Raw genomic sequence first — 26,395 nt, 5'->3', positions numbered from 1 at the left:
TGCACAGAAAGGCCCTCGCCGGCCACGGGGCTCGAACCCAGACCTTCTTGCTGTGAGGCGACAGTGCTAACCACTACACCACCGTGCCGCCCCTAGCAATTATACGAGTAAAAATTAGCTTCAACTTGAAAAAAAAATATTTTTGCGGCCCACAAAATGGCGCTTTGTGGCCCACTAATGGGCTGCGACCCAATGGTTGAGAAACACTGGTTTAAACCAAATGTCCTCACAAGGATTAGAATATCTGACAGTTTTGACCTTGTGGGGACATGTGGCTGGTCCCCATAAAAAAGGTTATGGTTTGTTTGTTTGTTTGTTTGTTTGTTTTTAAAAAACCCTAAGAGCCAAACAGTTTCTTTTTGGTTGCTGGGATTAAGGTTAGGTTCAGGTTTAGCTTGAGGTGTTTGCATAGCATTAATTAGCTGCAATAATAATTATGGTGATGAAAGTTCTTCACAAGGATTTTAAAAAAACAGATAAAAAAAATCAATCTTCGCCACATAGTCGAGTTTAATTTCTGATTATATGAATTATTTTGAAAGAAGTAGTAGATCACTGATACATCTTGCAGATCAGGGTCTAAATGAACAGTTTTATACAGAAATACGGTACGTGCAGTTCTACTGAAATATACTACATACCTTACATCACATGTTTATGTATTTATTAATCTTATAAACCCGTCTACACATGGACTGATTTTCACTTCACAAATCATTTCCTATCAGCACCAGTGGAACTGTATTATTATTATTATTATTATTATTATTATTATTATTATTGCCTTAAGTGATTTTATTCTACTTATAAATATTGCAACAGATGTATAAAACGTACAAAGTTACACTAATCATTCTGACATATTTGCCAATCAGTCATCATCATCATCATCGTCGTCGTCGTCATCATCACGGTCATCGTCATCACTGTCATCATCACCATCGCGTTCGTCATCATCATCATCATCCAAATCATCTTCATCAAGGTCATCATCTTCTGTGTTGACCTTCCCTGAGAGGACGTCCTCGATCCAGTCCTCCAGCTCCTCAGCTGTGGGCAGAGTCTCATCACTAGGTATCGTCAGCCACACACTGTCTGCCTGCCAAACGTCATGCACACACAAATATATTGGGTAAATTAAAATGAATTTTATATCTGTACTACAACAAGATCAAAAGTGATGACCTGGATCAATGGGACATGAGGGTTAATGACGACACGTTTCCTATTTTGCTGTTCTTTATCTGCAACAGTTACAGGCATTAATACTCCAACACTGTTCAAGTCAATCCCATTCCCCTGTATTAGTGCCATACAGCATACACTCACTTGCCACTTTAATAGGAACTTGTTCTTGATTCTAAGATTCCTGTTCTTGGCTGGCAGGACTGGAACCCAATGTGGCCTTCTGCTGTTGCATGCTGAGATGCTTTTCTGCTCACCACGGTTGTAAAGAGTTGCTATGAGTTACTACTGTATATCCTTCCTGGCAGCTCGAACCAATCTGGCCATTTTCCTCTGATCTCTCTTATCAACAAGACGTTTGTTTCCACCCACAGAACTGTTGCTCACTCAGTGTTTTTTGTTTTTCGCACCATTCTGTGTAAACTCTAGAGACTGTTGTGTGTGAAAACCCCAGGAGATCAGCAGTTTCTGAAATACTCAAACCAGTCCATCTGACTCAAACCAACACCCATGCCACAGTGAAAGTCACACTTTGAGATCACAATTTTTCCCATTCTGATGTCTGACGTGAACATTAACTGAGGGTCTTGATTTGTATCTGCGTGATTTTATGCATTGTGCTGCTGTCGAGGGATCGGCTGATTAGAGAACTGCATCAAACAACACGTGGATGGGTGTTCCTAATAAAGTGGCCAGTGAGTGTACGGTATATATTTACCACAGACAAGAATTTAGACGTTTCCTTGTTCTGAGAAAAGAAAGTAAAATCTGTTTGCTCAAATCTCACTGACATTGGAAGTCTAAGAGCAGTTGTGGAGTAGTGTATAAAGTACATATCGTCTGAAACATAACTTTATAATGGTCAGTGTAGGATCGAATTACAATATGTACAATATAGTCCAGGGCGGCACGGTGGTGTAGTGGTTAGCGCTGTCGCCTCACAGCAAGAAGGTCCGGGTTCGAGCCCCGTGGCCGGCGAGGGCCTTTCTGTGCGGAGTTTGCATGTTCTCCCCGTGTCCGCGTGGGTTTCCTCCGGGTGCTCTGGTTTCCCCCACAGTCCAAAGACATGCAGGTTAGATTAACTGGTGACTCTAAATTGACCGTAGGTGTGAATGTGAGTGTGAATGGTTGTCTGTGTCTATGTGTCAGCCCTGTGATGACCTGGCGACTTGTCCAGGGTGTACCCCGCCTTTCGCCCGTAGTCAGCTGGGATAGGCTCCAGCTTGCCTGCGACCCTGTAGAACAGGATAAAGCAGCTACAGATGATGAGATGAGATGATTCTGAATTCAAAATCATTCTGAATTTGTCTTACACTGTGATATATTATACATCTGTCCACAGACATCCATTCCAAATGAGTTTTTAGGAAACAGGTTTTCTGGCCTTTTCTCAGTACATTAGGACAGGCTTGCAGTACTCGAGTTCAGGACTCGGACTCGAGTCCAACTCGTGCTCTAATTTTAAGGACTCGTGACTTGACTTGGACTTGATCACTGATGACTCGGACTTAGACTCATGCATTAACTGCATTCGGACTTGTAAATTGGAGACGAGGACTCGGATTTTTTCTTTATTTTTTGTAACATACCATAATATTTTGGCATAAGATATTTATATCTACATTAATTTTTGTACTAATTTCATGCAAGAGTGACACCTGCACGCCTTGGCACGTGGATCAGATAGACTTTCTGGCGCGCCGTAAACGACTCGCACCTGCACAGGATTAAGGCGCAATCAGCACGCCTATATAAAAACTGTGAAAACGCATTTACTTTGCAAAGTATTGAGTTGCATTGCTGACATGTTACTGAGCCTTATTTCCTTGTTTGGATTCCTGATCCCTGGTTTCCTGTTTCTCGTCTTTGATTCTGCCGAGTCTACGATAGCCTGTTTGTGTCTCGCTCAACCTATTGCCGTTCTGGATTGTTTACCTGTCTTCACTTGTATTAATAAACACACCTTCTGCACTTACATCCGTCTCCCAACCATCTCTGACAGAATACTTCACACTCCCTGACAAAGAGAATGCACATTCACCTGTTCATACGTCATGTTCAGGAACAAACTAATGTTAAAGGAGAACTGAAGTCATTTTTAAACTTGCTTTATTTCTTAATTAGCATGTTATTCAATTACGTTTTTGGTTTTAGTAACCTTATATCGTGACTTGTATTGGCAACTAATTGCAATTAAATATTATACTTATCGGCCGAGGCAGCATGGTGGTGTAGTGGTTAGCACTGTCGCCTCACAGCAAGAAGGTCCGGGTTCGAGCCCCGGGGCCGGTGAGGGCCTTTCTGTGCGGAGTTTGCATGTTCTCCCCGTGTCCGCGTGGGTTTCGTCCGGGTGCTCCGGTTTCCCCCACAGTCCAAAGACATGCAGGTTAGGTTAACTGGTGACTCTAAATTGACCATAGGTGTGAATGTGAGTGTGAATGGTTGTCTGTGTCTATGTGTCAGCCCTGTGATGACCTGGCGACTTGTCCAGGGTGTACCCCGCCTTTCGCCCGTAGTCAGCTGGGATAGGCTCCAGCTTGCCTGCGACCCTGTAGAAGGATAAAGCGGCTAGAGATAATGAGATGAGATGAGACTTATCGGCCGATTCGTTTTTTAGCCATGCTGAATTTAGTTCGTTTGGTCCACGGCAGGCGTCGCTTATCAGCGCGATCTTCACGAGACTTGTGCGAGACTTCAAAACGTGAAGTGTCAGCCAGGTGTCAGTGCCGCCATTTTGAAAACTGTTTTCCAAATGAAATATTGCACAAAAATGAGTTTAAATGACGATTACTGCCTACTTTTTTCAAACTTTCCTGATTGCTCTCAAAACAAACAAAACTTCCGGCTTGATCACGTCAGCATTCGAAAGAGGGCGTGCGCGTCTTTTGACAACGTTGGCAGATGTTGGTGACTTTGATTTCTGCTGTACGTTTTACTTCCGTCCTACGATGTCTCGCACAGGTCTCAACGAATCTCGTTTACGGCCATTGCTTTGACATATGGACTGATATATTACAGAGCGTATTTCAAACACTCATAACTTGCTATAGCAGTGACAAAATAGCTGTCAGAAATGCATTCCGATATTTAATAAAATGAGATAAACAGAACTTTGATAATAAAAAAATTTGCCTTCAGTTCTCCTTTAATGACGCTGAAATAGCCACCGTCAAATGGTGCGGTTGGAGTGTTGGACTCGGACTCAACTTGGATCAATAGTGGACTCGACTCAAAAAAATTTTTATGACTTGACTTGAACTTGAACACTGGGGACTTGAGGTTTAGTGGCTCGACTACAACACTACATTAGGATACATGCTAAAATGATTCTTTGTGGTAATCAGCCATAAGCTACAGATCGACTGAATAGAGGTTAAGTGGGAAAATGTTGGAGTATACCTTTAAGGTCAACTTTAAGGATTTCTATGTTATTTAATGATCTGGGATGAAGAGCATGGCATATAAACAGATTTCGTCGTGAATGTTAATAGCAGTTTAGCGTTATCCAACGTATTAACAATCATAGAGGATCATTAAGTCACTAAGACAAAGAATCCAAACCTTGTTGTCTCTAGAGATTGTTAAGATGTTTGGCTGGATGGTAGTCATGATTTCCAGGTGATATGAAAGAACCAGCCTGTGGAAAAGCTCCTCCTTCTTGAGGAACGTCAGCTGTATTCATGTGGCATGTTTATGTTCTGACCCTAATCCTTATCCATTCACAAGTGTGGCTTATTTATGAATGCGTGGTCTTTGTATCATGATAGATGAACAGTTCTGAAGCCAACTCACATCTGTCACGTTGACCACACCAATCTGAGGTCTGAACAGGTCCACTTTAAAGGTCTTTTCCCAGTAGGCAGTTAGCTGCGTGGAGAAGGAAAGCAGTAAAACTTTGCCACAAGAGGACACATTTCAAAACATGGACTGCGACTGGATCCGATAAATGCCAATACTTTTAGACATCTCACCAAGGGGAAGTCATCTGGGTCAATCCAGACGATACTCAGATCTGGGTTCTTGGTGTTGTCTCTGGCCACGTCTTTCAATATCTCCAAGAATTCATACCCATCTAAAATAAAAGGTTCACGTTTGTGATCACTTACCACTGAGTTTTTATGCTTGATTAGCTTATAATCACTAATTAAAAGGTAAAGGACAAATATTAAACCAAAGTTTCCTTAACTAGCCACTCTTCAATCCTAATTGGACTGTATTATGTTTTATTACAGTTTAAAGGAGATACGCAGAACCTTTATTTTTAAATACGTTTCTGAGTGGATAGCATCTCCATCCTTGACTCTTGTATGCTGCATAAATGGGAATAAATATATATATATTTTTGAGAGTTAAAATCGACAGTAAATTTGGCATTCAAGCTGCCCCACTGAGCCAGCCAGCCCTGAGTGCGTGACGTCACAGCGGTAACTGGTTTTAAGGCCGAGGCCTTTGACAGCTATAGACCAAAGTCATATTAATAAAAATGTATGGTGAAAGTAAGAAATCCCGTTACCGACTGGCTCAACTAAGACTGATTTGACTTCATTGATTGTGGGTTGACTCTCATTAAAACAGTATAGGTGCTATAACTTATGCAGCATACATGTACATGCATGCATTTTCACTGATAAAACGTAAAAGGCTCATTAAATAATCAGATGAACTGAGACAATCACATTCTGAAGCAAATTAAATAATCTTATACCGCTAACTTAAACACACAATACAAGTTACATGTATTAATCTAAATGCAGGTAAACAACGAGTGTTGTTGTTTTTGTTGTTTTGTATCCAAATGAGAGTCGCATCTTACCCGTCTGTGTTCTCGCTTCTTGAAGGCCAACCCTGTGGCCGATTGTTTTGAAAAATCTGACTTTCAGTTGTTCGTTCAGTTCTCCGTTCATTCGCTTCTTCCACATAAGGGCGAGATATTGCTGCTGAGGCACGTGTATCCAGTGGAGAAATCAGACGGCTGCTCCACTCTTTCTCCATTTTCTCCATACCGAGTACTCCGCCATTACTGCTCGGCTCAGGCAATTACTAAAACCCGGGACAAGACAGGATTTTACCGGTTTTAGCAACAACCGCAGGGAGGTCACTGCCCGAGCAACAATATGTCCTGTCCTGTCTCGTCCCATCCCGGGTTTTAGCAACAACTCTCGGCTCACACTCCGGGAGAACTGGTGCAACTGAACTTGCTTTCCTTTTCTTGTAGTTTTCTTTTCCTTTAATTGTTGGTACTGCACCCTCTTTCAATACGGGCTTACAGCCAACACTCTTCAACAGATCAGAGGTCTCGTACGAGTCTTCAGTAAAATGTGCAGAGCAGAGGAGAGACCACTTCGTAGGTGCCCAATGTGCTCATGAACTTCTCGCAAAACGTGTCCAAATCTTTGTAGTTTGAACATTCTTGGGCCGTGAATGCAACGTAAATCCACCTTCTGTCATGTTGCTGCACCCACCAGCAACACATCTACGTGGCATGGTGATAAATTAGCTCAAAATCGAGGATGGGAGTTGCAGTCAGCTCCGTGTTTTAGTATAGCGGAAATGGTGATGAGACCGATAGGGTTCCTGCTGTGACGTCACAGGTCAAGGTCATTCACTCGGACCGCTACCTATATGAAATAATTTTAATCGTAAAAATTACTATATTAGATTTATTGTTAATGCTTAAAACTATTCCTGTGCTGTTCTTTAGGTCTCAAGGCATTTATAAACAAAAACTTAGGCCATGGTTCTGCATATCTCCTTTAAACACTTTTTCACTTTATTGCAGTTTAAGCACTAAATATGGTACAGAATGGAAAGTAAATGAGGAAAAAAAAAACAACCAAAAGACATTCTACCAAAATTCCTTCGTCTTATTAATTGTCCACTCTTACATCCTCCTAGGACTCAAATGAAGTGCTCTATTAAATACAGATGCACATAGTAAACCATTGAAAAAGTTATACACAGGACTAGTATAAATTCAAAAACAAATAACTGTAATATGATAATAAGAGTGATGAAGATCCTTGGGATGTCCAACTCATGAGTTATCAATGAGTTATCAACTCATGAGTTATCAATGCATTTCCATGGTTAGAGAAGCAGCTTTGGGACCAAAAGGACGCTGGTTCGATTCCCTGGACCAGCAGGAATGGTTGAAGTGCCCTTGAGCAAGGCATCTAACCCCCAACTGCTCCCCAGGCTGCTCTGGGTATGTTGTATGTCGCTCTGGATAAGAGCATCTGCTAAACGCCTGGAATGTAATGTATTTACCTACCTAATGAAGTTTATTGTGTATTTCATACCTTGTACTAAGGTTAGAATGTAAAATATTACAGACATTATATCCCTAAAATGTTGTAAAGATCTGGTGTAATAATGGTTTCTTTTATATTTATTTGTTTTTGTAGTAAATACTATTACAGTTGGAGAATTTTCTGAAGTAACATTATGTAAATGTTAGCGTTAACATTCATATAAATGAAACTGTTGCGGGGGCGGCACGGTGGTGTAGTGGTTAGCACTGCTGCCTCACAGCAAGAAGGTCTGGGTTTGAGCCCAGTGGTCGATGGGGGCCTTTCTGTGCGGAGTTTGCATGTTCTCCCCGTGTCCGCGTGGGTTTCCTCCGGGTGCTCCGGTTTCCCCCACAGTCCAAAGACATGCAGGTTAGGTTAACTGGTGACTCTAAATTGACCGTAGGTGTGAATGTGAGTGTGAATGATTGTCTGTGTCTATGTGTCAGCCCTGTGATGACCTGGCGACTTGTCCAGGGTGTACCCCGCCTTTCGCCCGTAGTCAGCTGGGATAGGCTCCAGCTTGCCCATGACCCTGCACAGGATAAGCGGCTACAGATAATGGATGGATGGAAACTGTTGCAGCATTGCTGTAGGAATGTTCATAAATCTTATATAAAACATTCTAACGCCCAGAAAACAAATTCACTGTTCTTGGAACCAGTGGTGTCTAAAATAACATCCTGCTGAAATTTGTTAGCTGGGCAGATGAAGATTATTTCCAAAAGATAAACATTTCTAGAGTTATTTGTACCAAATTACCTCCGCCAACTTTGTCGGAGGAGGTTATGTTTTCACCTCTGTGTGTTTGTTTGTTTATTTGTTCCCAATGTAGCTCAAAAAGTAGTGAACGGATTTTGACAAAATTTTCCAGAAAGGTGGCCAATGGGCCAAGGAACAATTGATAAGACTTTGATGCAAATCTGGATATGTATGTACATCCAGTATTTTTTTTTTTATCTGTTCCCAATGTAACTCAAAAAGTAGTGAACAGATTTTGATGAAATGTGGTGTACAGCTTTAGTATGATCATAGGTTCATGTGATTTGATGTTGATATGTGGCTTGGAAGAGGTATACACTCTACCAAGTGCCCTTCTAGTTCTTTCTATTTTTAAAATACATATTCTTGAGTAGCTTTAGGTTAAACCACAAATATAAAAAAATAAGGTTTAAAAAACCTTGTCCTGGTCGAGTATGAAATTGCATTTTGTCTCATTTATCTAATTATATTGTTCATTATCATGGTTACTATCTCAGTTTTTAGATTTAATATTTGTTCAAGACAAAAATGCAACTAGTGAAGACAAACCTGGGTCCTCTTCCTCGGCAAAAGCCACAATGTGGATCCCATCCATGTCATCCTCCTGTAAAACAGTCGAGCAGAATGTGAACCATTCAAGAAATTTTGATAATATGAATTTCTGAGTGACATCTTTAAAACAGGGCGGCACGGTGGTGTAGTGGTTAGCGCTGTCGCCTCACAGCAAGAAGGTCCGGGTTCGAGCCCCGTGGCCGGCGAGGACATTTCTGTGTGGAGTTTGCATGTTCTCCCCGTGTCTGCGTGGGTTTCCTCCGGGTGCTCCGGTTTCCCCCACAGTCCAAAGACATGCAGGTTAGGTTAACTGGTGACTCTAAATTGACCGTAGGTGTGAATGTGAGTGTGAATGGTTGTCTGTGTCTATGTGTCAGCCCTGTGATGACCTGGCGACTTGTCCAGGGTGTACCCCGCCTTTCACCCGTAGTCAGCTGGGATAGGCTCCAGCTTGCCTGCGACCCTGTAGAACAGGATAAAGCGGCTAGAGATAATGAGATGAGATGAGATGAGATCTTTAAAACAACAAGATTAACGTTCTACTCACCCAGGTTTCAAACATGTCCTCTGCACGTAGCTTCCGCAGTGTTGGTCTGAGCCCAAAATTAATGAAATCTGTTAGAAACTCTATATTTAAAGATTAAAACTGGTCAAAAAGTGTCTCACCTCCGGTGCTGATTGACGAAATCCACTATCTCAATCTCCGTGTTGGGTTTGCCCGGAATGGTGACTGGCTCGTCCATGAACGGCTCGTAGAAATCCACTTCGTTCATCTTCAGAGTCAGCTGCTTGGCCACCTGTAGCAGAGCACCATCATTCATGCACTTCCACACACACTGCAGCCTTTATCCTTAATGAAGTGCTCTCAGCGAGCTTGGAGTCAATTCTCTTCAAACAGACAGTTCAATTCAATTCTGGAGATGAGCTCACCTCAATAGTTGCATGGGGTTGTTTTCAGACACAAAAAAAGACTCTATTTGAGATCTTGCTTTGTAGAAAATGAATATCCATCTGTTTCGTTAATGTTTCAGAAGGACGTGGCACTCACCCCTTTGTCGAACGTGGCGAAAAACTTCACGTAGGGCTGAAATCGTTCTGCAGCCCCCTGAAAAGCTTTGTAGTCTGAAAAAAAGGGGGAAGCTTTGGATGAGAAAGGCAGGAAAAAAGTGACAGCTGGATAACAAGACAGGCCAATGCACCCTCATTTTCCAATCCATCAGAAAGTGATAATGTGGAAAATTGTGAGCAGTAAAATGTCGCTACAAGCCCACATGTGTAAGGCTGCCATAACAATACAGATGAAGGTCACAGCAAAGGCCTTTTCAATCTCCTCCTCTTGAAATGGGATTTTTAATAAAGGCTGGAGAGAAGTCATATACAAGAAGATTACTTTTCTCCTCATGTATTACAGTGGGAAAGCCCTATAATTGCTCCTAAACTATATGGTGACGTGCAAGTGAAACAGACAGACAGACAGACAGACAGACAGACAGACAGACAGACAGGTATACAGTGTGGATATAAAAAGTCTACACACCCCTGTTACACTTTTTGTGGAAAAAAAAAACCCTGAGATAACTCATCCATCCATCCATTATCTGTAGCCGCTTATCCTGTGCAAGATCCTATCCCAGCTGACTACGGGTGAGAGGTAGGGTACACCCTGGACAAGTTGCCAGGTCATCGCAAGGCTGAGACACAGAGACAAACAACCATTCACACTCACATTCACACCTACGGTCAATTTAGAGTCACCAGTTAACCTAACCTGCATGTCTTTGGACTGTGGGGGAAACCGGAGCACCCAGAGGAAACCCACGCGGACACGGGGAGAACATGCAAACTCCACACAGAAAGGCCCCCATCGGCCGCTGGGCTTGAACCCAGAACCTTCTTGCTGTGAGGTGACAGTGCTAACCACTACACCACCGTGCCGCCCTGAAATAAATCATGTCAGATCTTTTTCTTTGATATAACAATAAATACGGGCGGCACGGTGGTGTAGTGGTTAGCGCTGTCGCCTCACAGCAAGAAGGTCCTGGGTTCGAGCCCCGGGGCCGGCGAGGGCCTTTCTGTGTGGAGTTTGAATGTTCTTCCCGTGTCCGCGTGGGTTTCCTCCGGGTGCTCCGGTTTCCCCCACAGTCCAAAGACATGCAGGTTAGGTTAACTGGTGACTCTAAATTGACCGTAGGTGTGAATGTGAGTGTGAATGGTTGTCTGTGTCTATGTGTCAGCCCTGTGATGACCTGGTGACTTGTCCAGGGTGTACCCCGCCTTTCGCCCGTAGTCAGCTGGGATAGGCTCCAGCTTGCCTGCGACCCTGTAGAAGGATAAAGCGGCTTGAGATAATGAGATGAGATGAGACGATGAGTGTGAATGGTTGTCTGTGTCTATGTGTCAGCCCTGTGATGACCTGGCGACTTGTCCAGGGTGTACCCCGCCTTTCGCCCGTAGTCAGCTGGGATAGGCTCCAGCTTGCCTGCGACCCTGTAGAACAGGATAAAGCGGCTACAGATAATGAGATGAGATGAGACAATAAATACAATTCAAGTGAAAAACAATTAGAAATGTTCTAGGAAAAAAGAAAAAGAAAAACCTTACAATAACCTGGTTAAATAATTATGCACACCCTTTTATAACGGGGCATGTGACTGCGTTCAGAATTAACCAATGACATGTAAAGTCAAGTTTCAAAGTAATTATCATCCACCTGTCATCAGTGATTCTGATTAATGCCAAATAAAGATCAGATCTATCTATCTATCTATCTATCTATCTATCTATCTATCTATCTATCTATCTATCTATCTATCTATCTATCTATCTATCTATCTATCATCAGATATTTAACAGTGGTGTGCAGCCTTTTTTATGATAGATAGATAGATAGATAGATAGATAGATAGATAGATAGATAGATAGATAGATAGATAGATAGATAGATAGATAGATAGATAGAACCCCGATTCCAACAAAAGTTGGGACAGTGTGTAAAACAAATAAAAACACAATGCAATGATTTGCAAATCCTTTTTGCTCTATATTCAGTTGAATACAATGCAAAGACTAGATATTTAATGCTCAAACTGCTAAACTTTATTTGTTGTTGTTTTTTTTGGTAAAGTTTCATTCTGAATTTGATGCCTGCAACACGTTCCAATAAAGTTGGGACAGAAGCAAGAAAAGACTGGGAAAGTTGTGGAATGTTCAAAAACACCTGTTTGGAACATTCTACAGGTAAACAGGTTAACTGGTAATTGGTAAAGCTCATTCGTTCACAAGCAAGGATGGGGTGAAGTTTTTGTGAAAAACTGGGTGGGGAAAATAGTCCGACAGTTTAAGAACAACATTTCTCAAAGTACAATTGCAAGGAATGTTGGGATTTCACTATCGACAATCCATAATATCATCAAAAGGTTCCGAGAATCTAGAGAACTCTGTGCACGTCAGGGGCAAGGCCGAAAACCAAGATTGAAAGACAATCTTTTTGGAATCGGGATTGTAGACGGACAGACAGATGGACAGATAGACGCATTGTGATCCATTCTGATTGTTTTTTTCTCCCCTTTACAGAGCCTGAGGGCATCACTGAAACCAGACGTTTAATTCCCTGAGCAAATATTTTATCGACAGCTGCTGAAATCTGCATTTCTTGTTCCCGCTCTGTTACTCTTTTCTAATCTAAAGCCATTCTAACCAAAATGAATCGCTCGAATGACCTGAACAAAGGGGTTAACAGAAAGACTGTGTTTCTGTGGCCCAATTTTTACAAGAAAAATGATGACAAAAGCTCCTAACTGTCACAGTGACCTGTAGTAATATTTAACTATTAATAATTAACTGTAGTTAACCAGTTATTTGTACATGAATTCCTACTTTCATAACCCCTTAAACACCCTGATTTTATTACTGTTGTAAATATTTACGCATTTTAGTTAGTAATGATCAACTGTTTATTAACTACAGCGAAATTAATAAGAAAAATATAGTGTGTTGTACACTACCGTTCAAAAGTTTGGGGTCACTTTGAAATGTCCTTATTTTTGAAAGAAAAGCACTGTTCTTTTCTATGAAGATCATTTTAAACTAATCAGAAATGCACTCTATACATTGCTAATGTGGTAAATGACTATTCTAGCTGCAAATGTGTGGTTTTTGGTGCAATATCTCCATAGGTGTATAGAGGCCCATTTCCAGCAACTCTCACTCCAGTGTTCTAATGGTACAATGTGTTTGCTCATTGCCTCAGAAGGCTAATGGAGGATTAGAAAACCCTTGTACAATCATGTTAGCACAGCTGAAAACAGTTGAGCTCTTTAGAGAAGCTATAAAACTGACCTTCCTTTGAGCAGATTGAGTTTCTGGAGCATCACATTTGTGGGGTCGATTAAATGCTCAAAATGGCCAGAAAAATGTCTTGACTATATTTTCTATTCATTTTACAACTTATGGTGGTAAATAAAAGTGTGACTTTTCATGGAAAACACAAAATTGTCTGGGTGACCCCAAACTTTTGAACGGTAGTGTATGAAGGTACAAGACAAAATCTCTGCCTGCCCCTTTTAATGAGTGATTTTAAGAGTAATCTTTACTACACACACTAGTAAGAACGGTTTATAAAGCTCACGTTCTGAATCTTTGCCCTTGAAATAGCCAATGAGACGGATGTCTTCGTCCATCCTCTCAAAAGCACGCTGCTCCATAGGGTTACTGATGAGCTCCACTGCATCCTCCAGAAGCTACAGTTCAGAGAGAGAGAGAGAGAGAGAGAGAGAGAGTGCAGAGTCCATATAAAATCTGAAGTCTTGCTGATATCACACTCATGTTCACTATTATGGCTCAAAGGTGAAGTTGACAAAAAAAAACCCAACTCATAGATATTGTTTGATATGGACTAAAGACTAAATTGTCCCTATAGGTGTACATAACATCATTATAATGTGCCTTTAATACATTCCGTGTGTGTGTGTGTGTGTGTGTGAGATGTGCTATTTGGACCACAATTAGTTCTGTTTGCTGGATTAAACACTCATCTGATTGGCCTGAGGCTGTGCCGGATACACAATAAGTGTAATCTTGTGATTTATTTGAGAGTTTGTTTGCATATTACAGCCTTAAGCAAATCGTATTATAGAGGAGAACTCTTAGAGACATCTAGTATTTCAGATTTAAAAAAAAAAAAGAAAAAAAAAACCACTACGACAAAAGATATCCAATCAGACTTCGTCATGGTGTCTGTGTAGTTACGGCCAAGCAACTCAGGCCTCCCAGCTCCTTGCTTTAGGAGACAAAATCACATTTTGACTGCAAGTCAGGGGATTACTTAGTGGGGAAAACATCTGTGAGCAGCTTAAACCTTAGCTGACATTGATTTTAACAAAATTTGATATGTTTAGAGAACAAAAAACTACTTTCTACAAAAAGTAGAAAATCTGACTCAGTCAAGTCAAGTTTATTTGTATAGCGCATTTAACAACAGACATAACAGCTTTACAAAAAATTAAAGACTTTCAACATGAGCTAATTTTATCCCTAATTTATCCCCTGATTTATCCCTAATTATATCCCCGCTCCGGGGGGGGGGTTACACTGTTTTTTTACCTCCATCCGTCCGTCCATATCTCCGTATTTCTGTCTGTCTGAAACACCCTTTTTCTCAGCAACCACAAATCATAGCCACTTGGTACTTGATACCAAACTTCAGCTTGGGGTTCTATACCATGTGTACCGTTTTCAGGTCTGTCGCACATCGACTTCCTGTTTACCGACTGAATGTATTTACGAAACATATAGCGTGGATTTACAAAATTTTCATAACACTTTTCTCAGCAACTACAAATCAGAACTGTTTGATATTTGGTACTGAGCTTCAGCTTGGGGTTCTATACCATGTACAACATTTTCAGGTCTGTCACACATCAACTTCCTGTTTACCGACTGAATGTATTTACGAAACATATAGGGTGGATTTTGACGCTATTTCAAGAAGCAAAGTGCTATTTCAAAATGACAGTTTACCAGGATGCTATTTGAAATCCCTGAGGAGAACGCTGCTCTTTACTTACTTGTTTCAGGGTTAATTATTTGTTGAAGTCAACATTCATAATAAGTGTCCTATTCCTTTGATTGCTTGCATTCTGATATAAGCGACAGCGGGGGGATACGTAAGCGAGCAGTAGCTCACAGTTGATCTTGTTTTCTGTCCTTGATGAGCAAGCCTGTGGCGACGGTGGCAAGGAAAAACTCCCTCAGATGACGCAAGGAAGAAACTTTGAGAGGAAACAGACTCAAAAGGGAACCCATCCTCATCTGAGTAATAAGAGATAGCATGATTATAAATAACTCACTTCTATAACTGTGTCCTATATAGTCACAAAGTACAACTGTGTAACTAGGAAATTCATGATTGGGACATATGAAAGTAGAAAGGTTCTGGGGTTGTTGCCTCTCTTTTCATTTCTGTCTCTTTACCTCAAGCTGCTTGTTGCGTTTTGCCTGGCCCGTCGCTAGACCGGCCTTGACTGCATAACGCCATCCACTGCGGTCTACTGTGAGCTGTTCCCAACTGGCTGGGTCTATGTCGGTGCACTTCAGGTCACGTTTGCAAACATCCCTGAAGCGCAGTGCTGGGCATCCTACTGGGCGTTTTCCTGTAGCTAGTTTGCCGTACAAGATGTCCTTCGGGATGCGCCCATCCTTCATTCTGAATACATGTCCCAGCCAGCGTAGACGTCGCTGGCAAAGGAGGAGATGCATACTCAGGGAGCCAGAACGCTCCAAAACAGTGACGTTGGGTACCCTGTCCCTCCATGAGATACCAAGGATGCGCCTCAAGCAGCGTAGGTGAAAACTTTCAAGGCGGTTTTCTTGTCTGGCATACGTGGTCCAAGACTCACTGCCGTACAGCAGCGTGCTGAGAACGCACGATCGATACACTTTAAGTTTTGTGTTTAGTGTCAAATGGTTATTGTTCTACAATCTCTTACCAAGTTGAGTCATCACGCCTGCAGCCCTGGCTATCTCATCTCATCTCATTATCTCTAGCCGCTTTATCCTTCTACAGGGTCGCAGGCAAGCTGGAGCCTATCTCAGCTGACTACGGGCGAAAGGCGGGGTACACCCTGGACAAGTCGCCAGGTCATCACAGGGCTGACACATAGACACAGACAACCATTCACACTCACATTCACACCTACGGTCAATTTAGAGTCACCAGTTAACCTAACCTGCATGTCTTTGGACTGTGGGGGAAACCGGAGCACCCGGAGGAAACCCACGCGGACACGGGGAGAACATGCAAACTCCGCACAGAAAGGCCCTCGCCGGCCACGGGGCTCGAACCCGGACCTTCTTGCTGTGAAGCGACAGCGCTAACCACTACACCACCATGCCGCCCGCCCTGGCTATCCGTCTGTCAATTTCCTTATCTAGAGACAGATTATTAGTGACAGTTGAACCAAGATATGTGAAGTGATCTGTCACTTCAAGCACTTCCGTGCCAATGGTGATGACGGGTGGCTTGGGAACGTCTTGACCCATGACGACAGTTTTCTTAGTGCTGATGGTCAGCGCAAACTCCCTACAAGCATGTGCAAACTGGTTGATCATCTGTTGTAGCTCGTGCTTGACGTGTGCGGCCAATGCTGCGTCGTCGGCAAACAACAGGTCTCTGATCAGGACTGTGCGGACTCTGGTCTTGGCTCTCAGTCGGGCCAGGTTAAACAGTTTCCCCATCACTGCGGGTGTGTAAGTGGACGCCTTGTGTGGAGTGACCGAACACAAAGTTCAGCAGCAGAGAGAAGAAAATTCTGAACAGAGTCAGGGCCAGGACACACCCTTGTTTCACACCAGTCCGAATTGCAAAGGGTTTGGAGGTCTCCCCATCGTAGCTGACCACACCCTGCATGTCCTCGTGAAAGGAGATGATGATGCTAAGCAGCTGTGGGGGACAGCCAATCTTCTTCAGTAGTTGAAACAGGCCTTTCCTGCTGACAAGGTCAAAAGCCTTCGTCAGGTCAATAAAGGCGATGTATAACGGCCTGTGCTGCTACGCGGCACTTCTCTTGGAGCTAACGTACAGAAAAAATCATATCTGTTGTGGATCTATCAGCACGAAACCCGCATTGGGATTCCGGGTAAACCCGGTCAGCCAATACTTGAAGCTGGGTAAGGACCACTTTGGCGAAGACTTTTCCCACGATGCTTAGTAGGGAGATGCCCCTATAGCTATTGCAATCACTGTGATCTCCCTTATTCTTGTACAGAGTGATGATCTTAGAGTTACGTATTGACTGAGGTACTTTGCCCTCTTTCCAGCAAAGACATAATAGCTCATGTAGTGGTTTTAGCAGGACAGGTTTACCACTCTTATAATCTCAGCTGGAATATTGTCTTGTTGAAGTTATAAACTGTACATTGATGGAGACTTGAGTGCAAAACTGTTCATGACAACTGCAGTCCTAAAGTTATCATGATAATTGTAGTCCTCATCCACCACAGCAAAATTGTAAGTGTCCAGAGCCATCTTCCAAGTGCGACTTTCAACTGTCCATATGGAGTGTTTGTATATGTCTGTTAACACAGAAACTGAATCTTTGAAACTGATCATCTCTTCAGAGCCACTGAAGGGACATGGTATTTTTTAATAAGGTGTGGCCACAATTTAATACAATAAGAGTTAAACATCTCAAGAACTATTCCCTGGACAGAAAGTACTTAAATAATGTCAGCTATTGTATTTTATAATACTAATAATGAGATCAATTAAACCATGACATAAGAATTACGGCCATAGGAAGCTAAGCAATTTTGGAATGACACACTGAAATATTGGAGTCACTGGCATTGTGACATGGCTGTACCATAACCCTGTGTCACCTTAAATTGAATTGAATTGAATGCCTTTACGGTGGTGTAGTGGTTAGCGCTGTCGCCTCACAGCAAGAAGGTCCTGGGTTCAAGCCCAGTGGCCGACAAGGGCCTTTCTGCATGGAGTTTGCATGTTCTCCCCGTGTCCGCGTGGGTTTCCTCCGGGTGCTCCAGTTTCCCCCACAGTCCAAAGACATGCAGGTTAGGGTAACTGGTGACTCTAAATTGACCGTAGGTGTGAATGTGAGTGTGAATGGTTGTCTGTGTCTATGTGTCAGCCCTGTGATGACCTGGCGACTTGTCCAGGGTGTACCCCGCCTTTCGCCCGTAGTCAGCTGGGATAGGCTCCAGCTTGCCTGCGACCCTATAGAAGGATAAAGCGGCTAGAGATAATGAGATGAAATGAGATAAAATAAGTGTAATATAAATATAAAACTGCACACTGTTTTAACCTAGTTTAAACTAGTGTTGACAGACTTCTTCTGTTTCCACCAGATTGGCTGAAGGTATGACACACCTAACACTGCACAATGATGCAGTGGTTAGCACTGTTACCTCACAGAAAGTAGTTCCCTGGTTCAAATCTCGCAGCTGACTGGTGCGTGGAGTTTGCATGTTCTCCTCATACCAGTGTGGGTTTCTTCCAGGTGCTCCAGTTTCCTCCCACAGGCCAAAGACATGCACTGTCAGAAATAGGGGTACAGCAGGAGTCCATTTCTGTTCCCCAAGGTATAATCTACACTAATGTACCCCCCTAGGGCTCATTATTAGTCCTTACGGTAGCTATATGTACCTTTTTAGGGACAAAAAGGTACATATATATTCCCAAGCAGTATCTAAAGGGTACAAATAAGTACCTTAGAGGGTACTGCCCCAGTGACAAGCTGTTGTACCCTGAAAGCTACAGTAATGTGTTTTATTTTCTGAGAGTGTGTGGATTAGGTCAATAGGCTACTCTACATGGCCCGTGAGTGTGAATGACTGTCTGTCTCTTTGTGTTATTCCAGGGAGGTAAGAAGTAGGGTACACCCTGGACAGCTCACCTGTGACCCGCAAAGGATAACCAGTATAGATGATGGATGGATGAATGACACCATCAATCCATTATCTGTAGCCGCTTATCCTGTTCTACAGGGTCGCAAGCAAGCTGGAGCCTATCCCAGCTGACTATGGGCGAGAGGCGGGGTACACCCTGGATAAGTCGCCAGGTCATCACAGGGCTGACACAGAGACAAACAACCATTCACACCTACAGTCAATTTAGAGCCACCAATTAGCCTAACCTTTGGACTGTGGGGGAAACCAGAGCACCTGGAGGAAACCCACGCAGACACAGGGAGAACATGCAGACTCCACACAGAAAGCCCCTTGCCGGCCGCTGGGCTCGAACCCAGGTCCTTCTTGCTGTGAGGCGACAGTGCTAACCACTGCATCACTGTGCTGCCCAATGAATGACACATCTTATTTAAAATAACCACCATGTTGCCTCAGAGGTTCAAGCCCCAGCACTGCCAAGCTGCCAATCTTGGGCCCTTGACTTACTTACTTATTTACGCCTACCGCCCAATTTTGGGCATAGGCCACGAACAAGTGCTCTCCAGTCATCGTGATCCTGGGCGATCTTTTCCAGTTGTCCCCATGTATAGCCAGACCTCTTCACATCTGTATCTAGTTCATGGTGCCAGCTGTTTCTTGGCCTGCCCCTCTTCCTTCTCCCTTGTGGGTTCCAAAAGAGGGCCTGTCTTGCAGTGTTTGATGCAGGTTTGTGAAGGGTATGGCCAACCCACTTCCATCTTCTTTGGAGGATCTCTTCTTCTACAGGCTGTTGCCCTGTTTGGCGCCACAGCTCCAGGTTATTGATGGTATTTGGCCAGTATACTCTTAGGATCCGCCTGAGGCAGGTATTGATGAAGGCCTGGATTTTATTCATGGTGTTGGCCGTTGTCCTCCAGGTCTCTGTGCCATACAGAAGTATAGGCTTTACCATGGAGTTAAACATCCTGATTTTGATGTTGCGTGGCAATTCCGACGATCCCCAGACATTCCTCAGCTGGTGGAAAGCTGCCCTTGCCTTTCCAACTCGTACCTTTACATCAGCATCGGCATTGGGCCCTTGAGCAAGGCCTTTAATCCTCTCTCCTAATCTGACCCTGCACTCTAATCCCAACTTCCTAATAAGCTGCGATACGTAAAGAATATAATCTCAATATACTGTAATGTAATGTATATACGACAAAGACTTCAAGTGGGTTGACTAAAAAAATGGAGATAATCAGAAATCATCTTTCTTAACATAATGATTTTAGCCTTTTTTTTTATTTCTCACATTATTACATACGTTTGTTATATTATAAGGCAGTTCCTTACTGGGACTCTGTCATGTATGTCCACTAAGTTACCTATTTGATCTGAAAAAGATTTTTACTGCAGGCCTGCATCTAAAATACATCGTTTGCAAACGTTACTACATCATATACAGTATATACAATATATTGGGCACCAATGCAACTGTTGAATCGCTGATACTTTCTGATGAAATGATGTCCACTTCCACCCCCTAATGGTGAAGCCATGAAATAAATGAGCCAATCCCAGTTGTTCTACTCACATCTAGCAGGAACTCGACGAGTGTGTTGGCAGAGAGCTCTCCATCAAACTCAATCACATGGTCATCCTTAAAGACATAAATGCTGCCTTCTTCTTCCAATCCTATTCAGAAGAATGAAAGACATATACTGTATATAGAAAATGTTCTGAGAGCTTTTTAACCTATGAGTCACAAGGACTCAACCTTACCAAGCTTCTTGGCCACCTTGGCATCCTTATGAGAATCCACCAATCCGAACCCTATGTCTCGGTCTTCCAAGATTTGAGCAGCCAGCTATAAATTCCAGAAAGAGAGACAACAAGAGAGATGGTAGGCAGAAAATATGTACAGTTGTGCTATGCAAGTACACACTATGAAATCGCATGTCATATTATAGCTAAACAGAAAGTTATTTATAAGCCTCAGTATTAGTACAGTGCCATTCCAGTGTCATATCACAAGATTGACTCCAAGTGGAATCACTTACTGGATCAATGATGCTTTACTGAATTATGTGGCTTAGATAGGATATGAGAGGAGACCATAATCAGACCCTTAGAGAGGTTTTGGCTCTTTTTTCATCCTCGGAATCAGGTCAGTACCTCAAAGTTACACACCAATTATCCAAGACCTAGAAGACTGCTGTGTGCAAACTGTTGGCATTTCATTTCCAACTGTTACAGTTTCACAAAAACGTTCAGAGAAGCTCTGCATATAGAGAAGAGTCTAATTTTATGCTGATTTGAGGCCAGATGTTAATTCAACCACTGGTATTAAAAAACAAACAAACATACCATTATACTAATTACAATATAATGCAGTGTCCAGTAAAGAAGGGACTCTCATCATATTATTTCCTGATTCCAAAACATAAAACCAATAAATAGTGATGCTACAGAAAAAGATTCCCGTTTCTTTCTCCATCACTCCATCACTTCTTACCTCCAGCACCATCTCCCTCATGTGGAACTGCTGCTGGAGCTCCCTATCAGAGGGCAGCGGTTCATGGTAAAGCAGGCACAGCATGTCATACTTCTTCAGCGCCTTCTTATAGTTCCTCTCGTTGATGTTCAGCACTCGGTCCTTGCCGTCAAAGCTTGGGAATTCTAGGCCTTCTTCTGTCGAACTTCTGGAGACCAGAGACAAGCAAGAGAGAAAGAGAAGCCAGAGAGACAACATTGTCCAAAGAACAGAGGGTCCAAGCAGGAGGAGAACAAGAGGAAATGGAATAAAAGTGCAAATCCTAGCGGGACAGTAAGGCTGAGAGAGGTCAAGTCCTTGACCAAATGGAAAAACGTAAAACAAAAAAATAACAGTCACAAACAGCTGTGGTGAAGCATTAGTATTAAGTCTGAACTAAACTCTCACTTCTGCCTAGAGTAAAATAAGAATCTGGGAATGTCTCGGCTTTATCAGATAACTAGACAGATCCTACACAAGTATGTCCATTCTCCTGGGACTGAAAGCCATTTTAGACGGCCCCTTGTTTCAAGGATAAATATAGATGATGTGCTGATGAAAATGAGGACAGTTGGGAGCACCACTGGGAATCACTGATACCTCAGACATGAGAAGAAATTAAAGCTCAGAGTAAGAGTTGGATAGCGGGAGCTTTAGCCAGGTGGGCTTCACTAACTTTAACACACAGGATATTATAAATTACAATTTCTGTGATATCCTGGTGCACTCTAAATATATTGCATTGGGAAATCAGAGATATTTTTTGTTATTGTGGGTTTTTTTTGTTTGTTTGTTTATTTGTTTTTGTAATGTGTCTGAATTTTACATTCAATCAACTAGGACTTTTAACAAAACCTATAGACCAAGTAAGGAGGGCATTAGTCGGAGTAGCAACTAAGAGGCCAACCAGTAACCCTCAGCATGATCCTACCACCACCATGTTTCAATGAGGAATGGTGTTCTTATGGTGATGAGCAATGTAGGGCTTTGTGTGAGGGCCAATTAGGTCACATCAGACCAGAGAAGCTTTTTCCATATTTCTTCAGTCTCTAACGTGTCTTTTGGCAACAAATTGGATATAAATGGGATTTTATATGGCTCACCACTCTTCCTTCATTGTTCATCTTGTTTATAATTTATACTAAAATGTAGATCATTAGTGTATGTCATGACCCACCTCTAGTGCCTCGCAATGTATATTTATTTGCCATTTTTCCCCACCTCTCACCCAATTGGGATTGGCTCAAGCTCACCTGTGACCAAAAATGGTTAAGCAGTATAGAAAATGAACGAACATGTAGTACGTACAGTAATATGTGATGTTTAGTACTGTAGTACAACCCCAAATCAGAAAAATCTAGGATGGTATGTTGAAATTAAAACTGAAAACAATGATTTGTACATAATCTTTGATCTGTACTGCACTCAAAACAACACAACACCACATTATTTGATATTTTACCTCATGAATTTTATTGTTTTTTCAAAATAAACACATTTCAATTCTGATTCTTGCACCACATTAAAAAAAAATAAGTTGGGTCTGTAAAGCATTTACCACTTTATAATGTTGCCATTCCTTCTCACAACACTTAAGGGGTTTAAGGACTGAAAACACCAAGTGATGAAGTGTTTCAGCTGTTATTTTCTCCCATTCTTCCTGCAAACAAGTCTTAAGGTGTGAAACAGTACAGGGTCATTGTTATATTTTTCATTTCAAAATTCTTCACACATTCTCTATTGGGGACAGAGGACAGGCACCTTCTTCGTCCACAGCCATGCCTTTGTACTGTCTGCAGAATGTGGTTTTGCATTGCCTTGTTGAAATATCCCTGAAAAAGATGTCGTCTTGAAGTCAGAATATGTTGCTCCAAAATCTCAAAGTACTTTTCTGCATTACTGCTGCCATCACAGAAGTGCAAGTTACCTTTGCCAAGGGCACTGACACAACCCCATACCATGACAGACCCTGGCTTTTGGACCTGTTGCTCATAACAGTCTGGATGGTCCTTTCAGTCTTTGGTCCAGAGCACATAGTGTCCATTTCTTCCAAAAAAGACCTGGAATACTGATTAGTATGACCACAGTACACATTTCCACTGTGTGATGGTCCATCCCAGATGCCTCTGAGCCCAGAGAAGTCAATGACACTTCCGGACATCATTAACATAAGCCTTCCTTTTGGCACAGTAAAGTTTTAACTAGCATTTGTGGATGTATCTCCATATTGTAGTGCTTGACAAAGGTTTATCAAAGTAATCCTGAGCCTATGTGGTTTTATAATCTAGAGCTGAATGATGGTTCTTGATGCAGTGCCATCTGAGGGACCAGAGATCACGGGTGTTCAGCTTAGGCTTGCGCCCTTGCCCAATGAAATTCCTCCAGATTCCTTGAATCATTTAATGCTTTTATGCACTGTAGAGGGTAAAATATCCAAATCCCTTTGTATCTTTCTTTGACGAACAATTTTTTAAACATTTAAATAACTTTCTCATGCATTAGTCAAAGCGGCACGGTGGTGTAGTGGTTAGCACTGTCACCTCACAGCAAGAAAGTCCTGGGTTTGAACCCAGTGGCCGAAGAGGGCCTTTCTGTGTGGAGTTTGCATGCGCTTCCCGTGTCCGTGTGGGTTTCCTCCGGGTGCTCCGGTTTCCCCCACAGTCCAAAAGCATGCAGGTTAGGATAATTGGTGGCTCTAAATTGAGCGTAGGTGTGAATGTGAGTGTGAATGGTTGTCTGTGTCTATGTGTCAGCCTTGTGATGACCTGGCAACTTGTCCAGGGTGTACCCCGCCTTTCGCCCGTAGTCAGCTGGGATAGGCTCCAGCTTGCCTGTGACCCTGTAGGACAGGATAAGCGGCTACAGATGATGGATGGATGGATGGATGGATGGATGGATGGATGGATTAGTTGACAAACTGGAGGTCCTCAGCCCATTTTGCTCCTTACAGACAAGACCTTTCCTTGATACTGATTTTGTACCAAATCATGGTTACAGTCACCTGTTGACATCACCTGTTTCAAATCACATCATTATTTAATTGTTTTATTAACAAACTTGAAATTAAGTTGATCAGACAAAACATGAAATACAGTGGTGCTTGAAAGTTTGTGAACCCTTTAGAATTTTCTATATTTCTGCATAAATATGACCTAAAACTTCATCAGATTTTCACACAAGTCCTAAAAGTAGATAAAGAGAACCCAGTTAAACAAATAAGACAAAAACATTATACTTGATCATTTATTTATTGAGGAAAATGTTCCAATATTACATATCTGTGAGTGGCAAAAGTATGTGAACCTCTAGGATTAGCAGTTAATTTGAAGGTGAAATTAGAGTCAGGTGTTTTCAATCAATGGGATGACAATCAGGTGTGAGTGGGCACCCTGTTTTATTTAAAGAACAGGGATCTATCAAAGTCTGATCTTCACAACACATGTTTGTGGAAGTGTATCATGGCACGAACAAAGGAGATTTCTGAGGACCTCAGAAAAAGCGTTGTTGATGCTCATCAGGCTGGAAAAGGTTACAAAACCATCTCTAAAGAGTTTGGACTCCACCAATCCACAGTCAGACAGATTGTGTACAAATGGAGGAAATTCAAGACCATTGTTACCCTCCCCAGGAGTGGTCGACCAACAAAGATCACTCCAAGAGCAAGGTGTGTAATAGTCGGCGAGGTCACAAAAGATCCCAGGGTCACTTCTAAGCAACTGCAGGCCTCTCTCACATTGGCTAATGTTAATGTTCATGAGTCCACCATCAGGAGAACACTGAACAACAATGGTGTGTATGGCAGGGTTGCAAGGAGAAAGCCACTGCTCTCCAAAAAGAACATTGCTGCTCGTCTGCAATTTGCTAAAGATCACGTGGACAAGCCAGAAGGCTATTGGAAAAATGTTTTGTGGACGGATGAGATCGAAATAGAACTTTTTTGGTTTAAATGAAAACTGTTATGTTTGGAGAAAGGAAAACACTGCATTCCAGCATAAGAACCTTGTCCCATCTGTGAAACATGCTGGTAGTAGTATCATGGTTTGGGCCTGTTTTGCTGCATCTGGGCCAGGACGGCTTGCCATCATTGATGGAACAATGAATTCTGAATTATACCAGCGAATTCTAAAGGAAAATGTCAGGATATCTGTCCATGAACTGAATCTCAAGAGAAGGTGGGTCATGCAGCAAGACAACAACCCTAAGCACACAAATCATTCTACCAAAGAATGGTTAAAGAAGAATAAAGTGAATGTTTTGGAATGGCCAAGTCAAAGTCCTGACCTTAATCCAATCGAAATGTTGTGGAAGGACCTGAAGCGAGCAGTTCATGTGAGGAAACCCACCAACATCCCAGAGTTGAAGCTGTTCTGTACAGAGGAATGGGCTAAAATTCCTCCAAGCCGGTGTGCAGAACTGATCAACAGTTACCGGAAACGTTTAGTTGCAGTTATTGCTACACAAGGGGGTCACACCAGATACTGAAAGCAAAGGTTCGCATACTTTTGCCACTCTCAGATATGTAATAATGGATCATTTTCCTCAATAAATAAATGACCAAGTATAATATTTTTTGTCTCATTTGTTTAACTGGGTTCTCTTTATCTACTTTTAGGACTTGTGTGAAAATCTGATGATGTTTTGGGTCATATTTATGCAGAAATATAGAAAATTCTAAAGGGTTCACAAACTTTCAAGCACCACTCGGCTCATACTGTCTGCAATGCAATACAAGTCAAAGTAAATTTAGAAACAACTTATTATTATTTATTCATTTATTTTGCATTTTCCAAACTGTCCCAATTGTTTGGTGCAGTAGCATGTGACTTTAAACCCAGCCATTGGGGAGGGTTAATACAGTCAGACCACACTAGCAGATCACCGAGCGCGCGATGAGATTTCTAAGTCACAACTAATCTATACAAACCATGGAGCTTCTCTGGTTGTACTCACTGTTTTTTCTTTTCCTCCTGAGTGAACCCGAGTTTAGCCTGGCAGATAAAGGTAAACATTTTTATATCGAGAAATACTAACTTCAAAGATATGAATCAGGATGTAAATTTCGGACCGAGCTGCTGTTCGAAGCCGAGTATTCATTCATAGCGGTAAACAGTGGGCTGAATTCCAAATGCCCTTCAGCTTCCTACATCAGTGACCTACATCGAGTATGAAATAAGGGCTTGTACACACCATGTAG

The 26,395-nt window shown here is 42.3% G+C and overlaps 1 protein-coding gene across 1 annotated transcript; it reads right to left on the bottom strand.

The window, feature by feature from the left end:
• Positions 1-552: 552 nt before the first annotated feature.
• On the bottom strand, positions 553-26,290 carry LOC132866163 (calsequestrin-2-like). Its single transcript, XM_060898765.1, has 12 exons — positions 26,152-26,290; positions 21,184-21,370; positions 20,451-20,535; positions 20,263-20,363; positions 13,414-13,525; positions 9,835-9,908; positions 9,453-9,583; positions 9,334-9,379; positions 8,784-8,838; positions 5,157-5,257; positions 4,978-5,052; positions 553-1,099 (listed from the first exon to the last, which is right to left on the bottom strand). The coding sequence occupies exons 1-12, from the start codon at positions 26,208-26,210 to the stop codon at positions 872-874; spliced, it is 1,254 nt and encodes a 417-aa protein (XP_060754748.1). The 5' UTR covers positions 26,211-26,290; the 3' UTR covers positions 553-871.
• Positions 26,291-26,395: the final 105 nt, after the last annotated feature.

This window comes from Neoarius graeffei, chromosome 18 (genome assembly GCF_027579695.1).
Source record: "Neoarius graeffei isolate fNeoGra1 chromosome 18, fNeoGra1.pri, whole genome shotgun sequence".
Classification (NCBI taxonomy): domain Eukaryota; kingdom Metazoa; phylum Chordata; class Actinopteri; order Siluriformes; family Ariidae; genus Neoarius; species Neoarius graeffei.
This window is presented reverse-complemented; position numbering and strand designations above follow the sequence as displayed.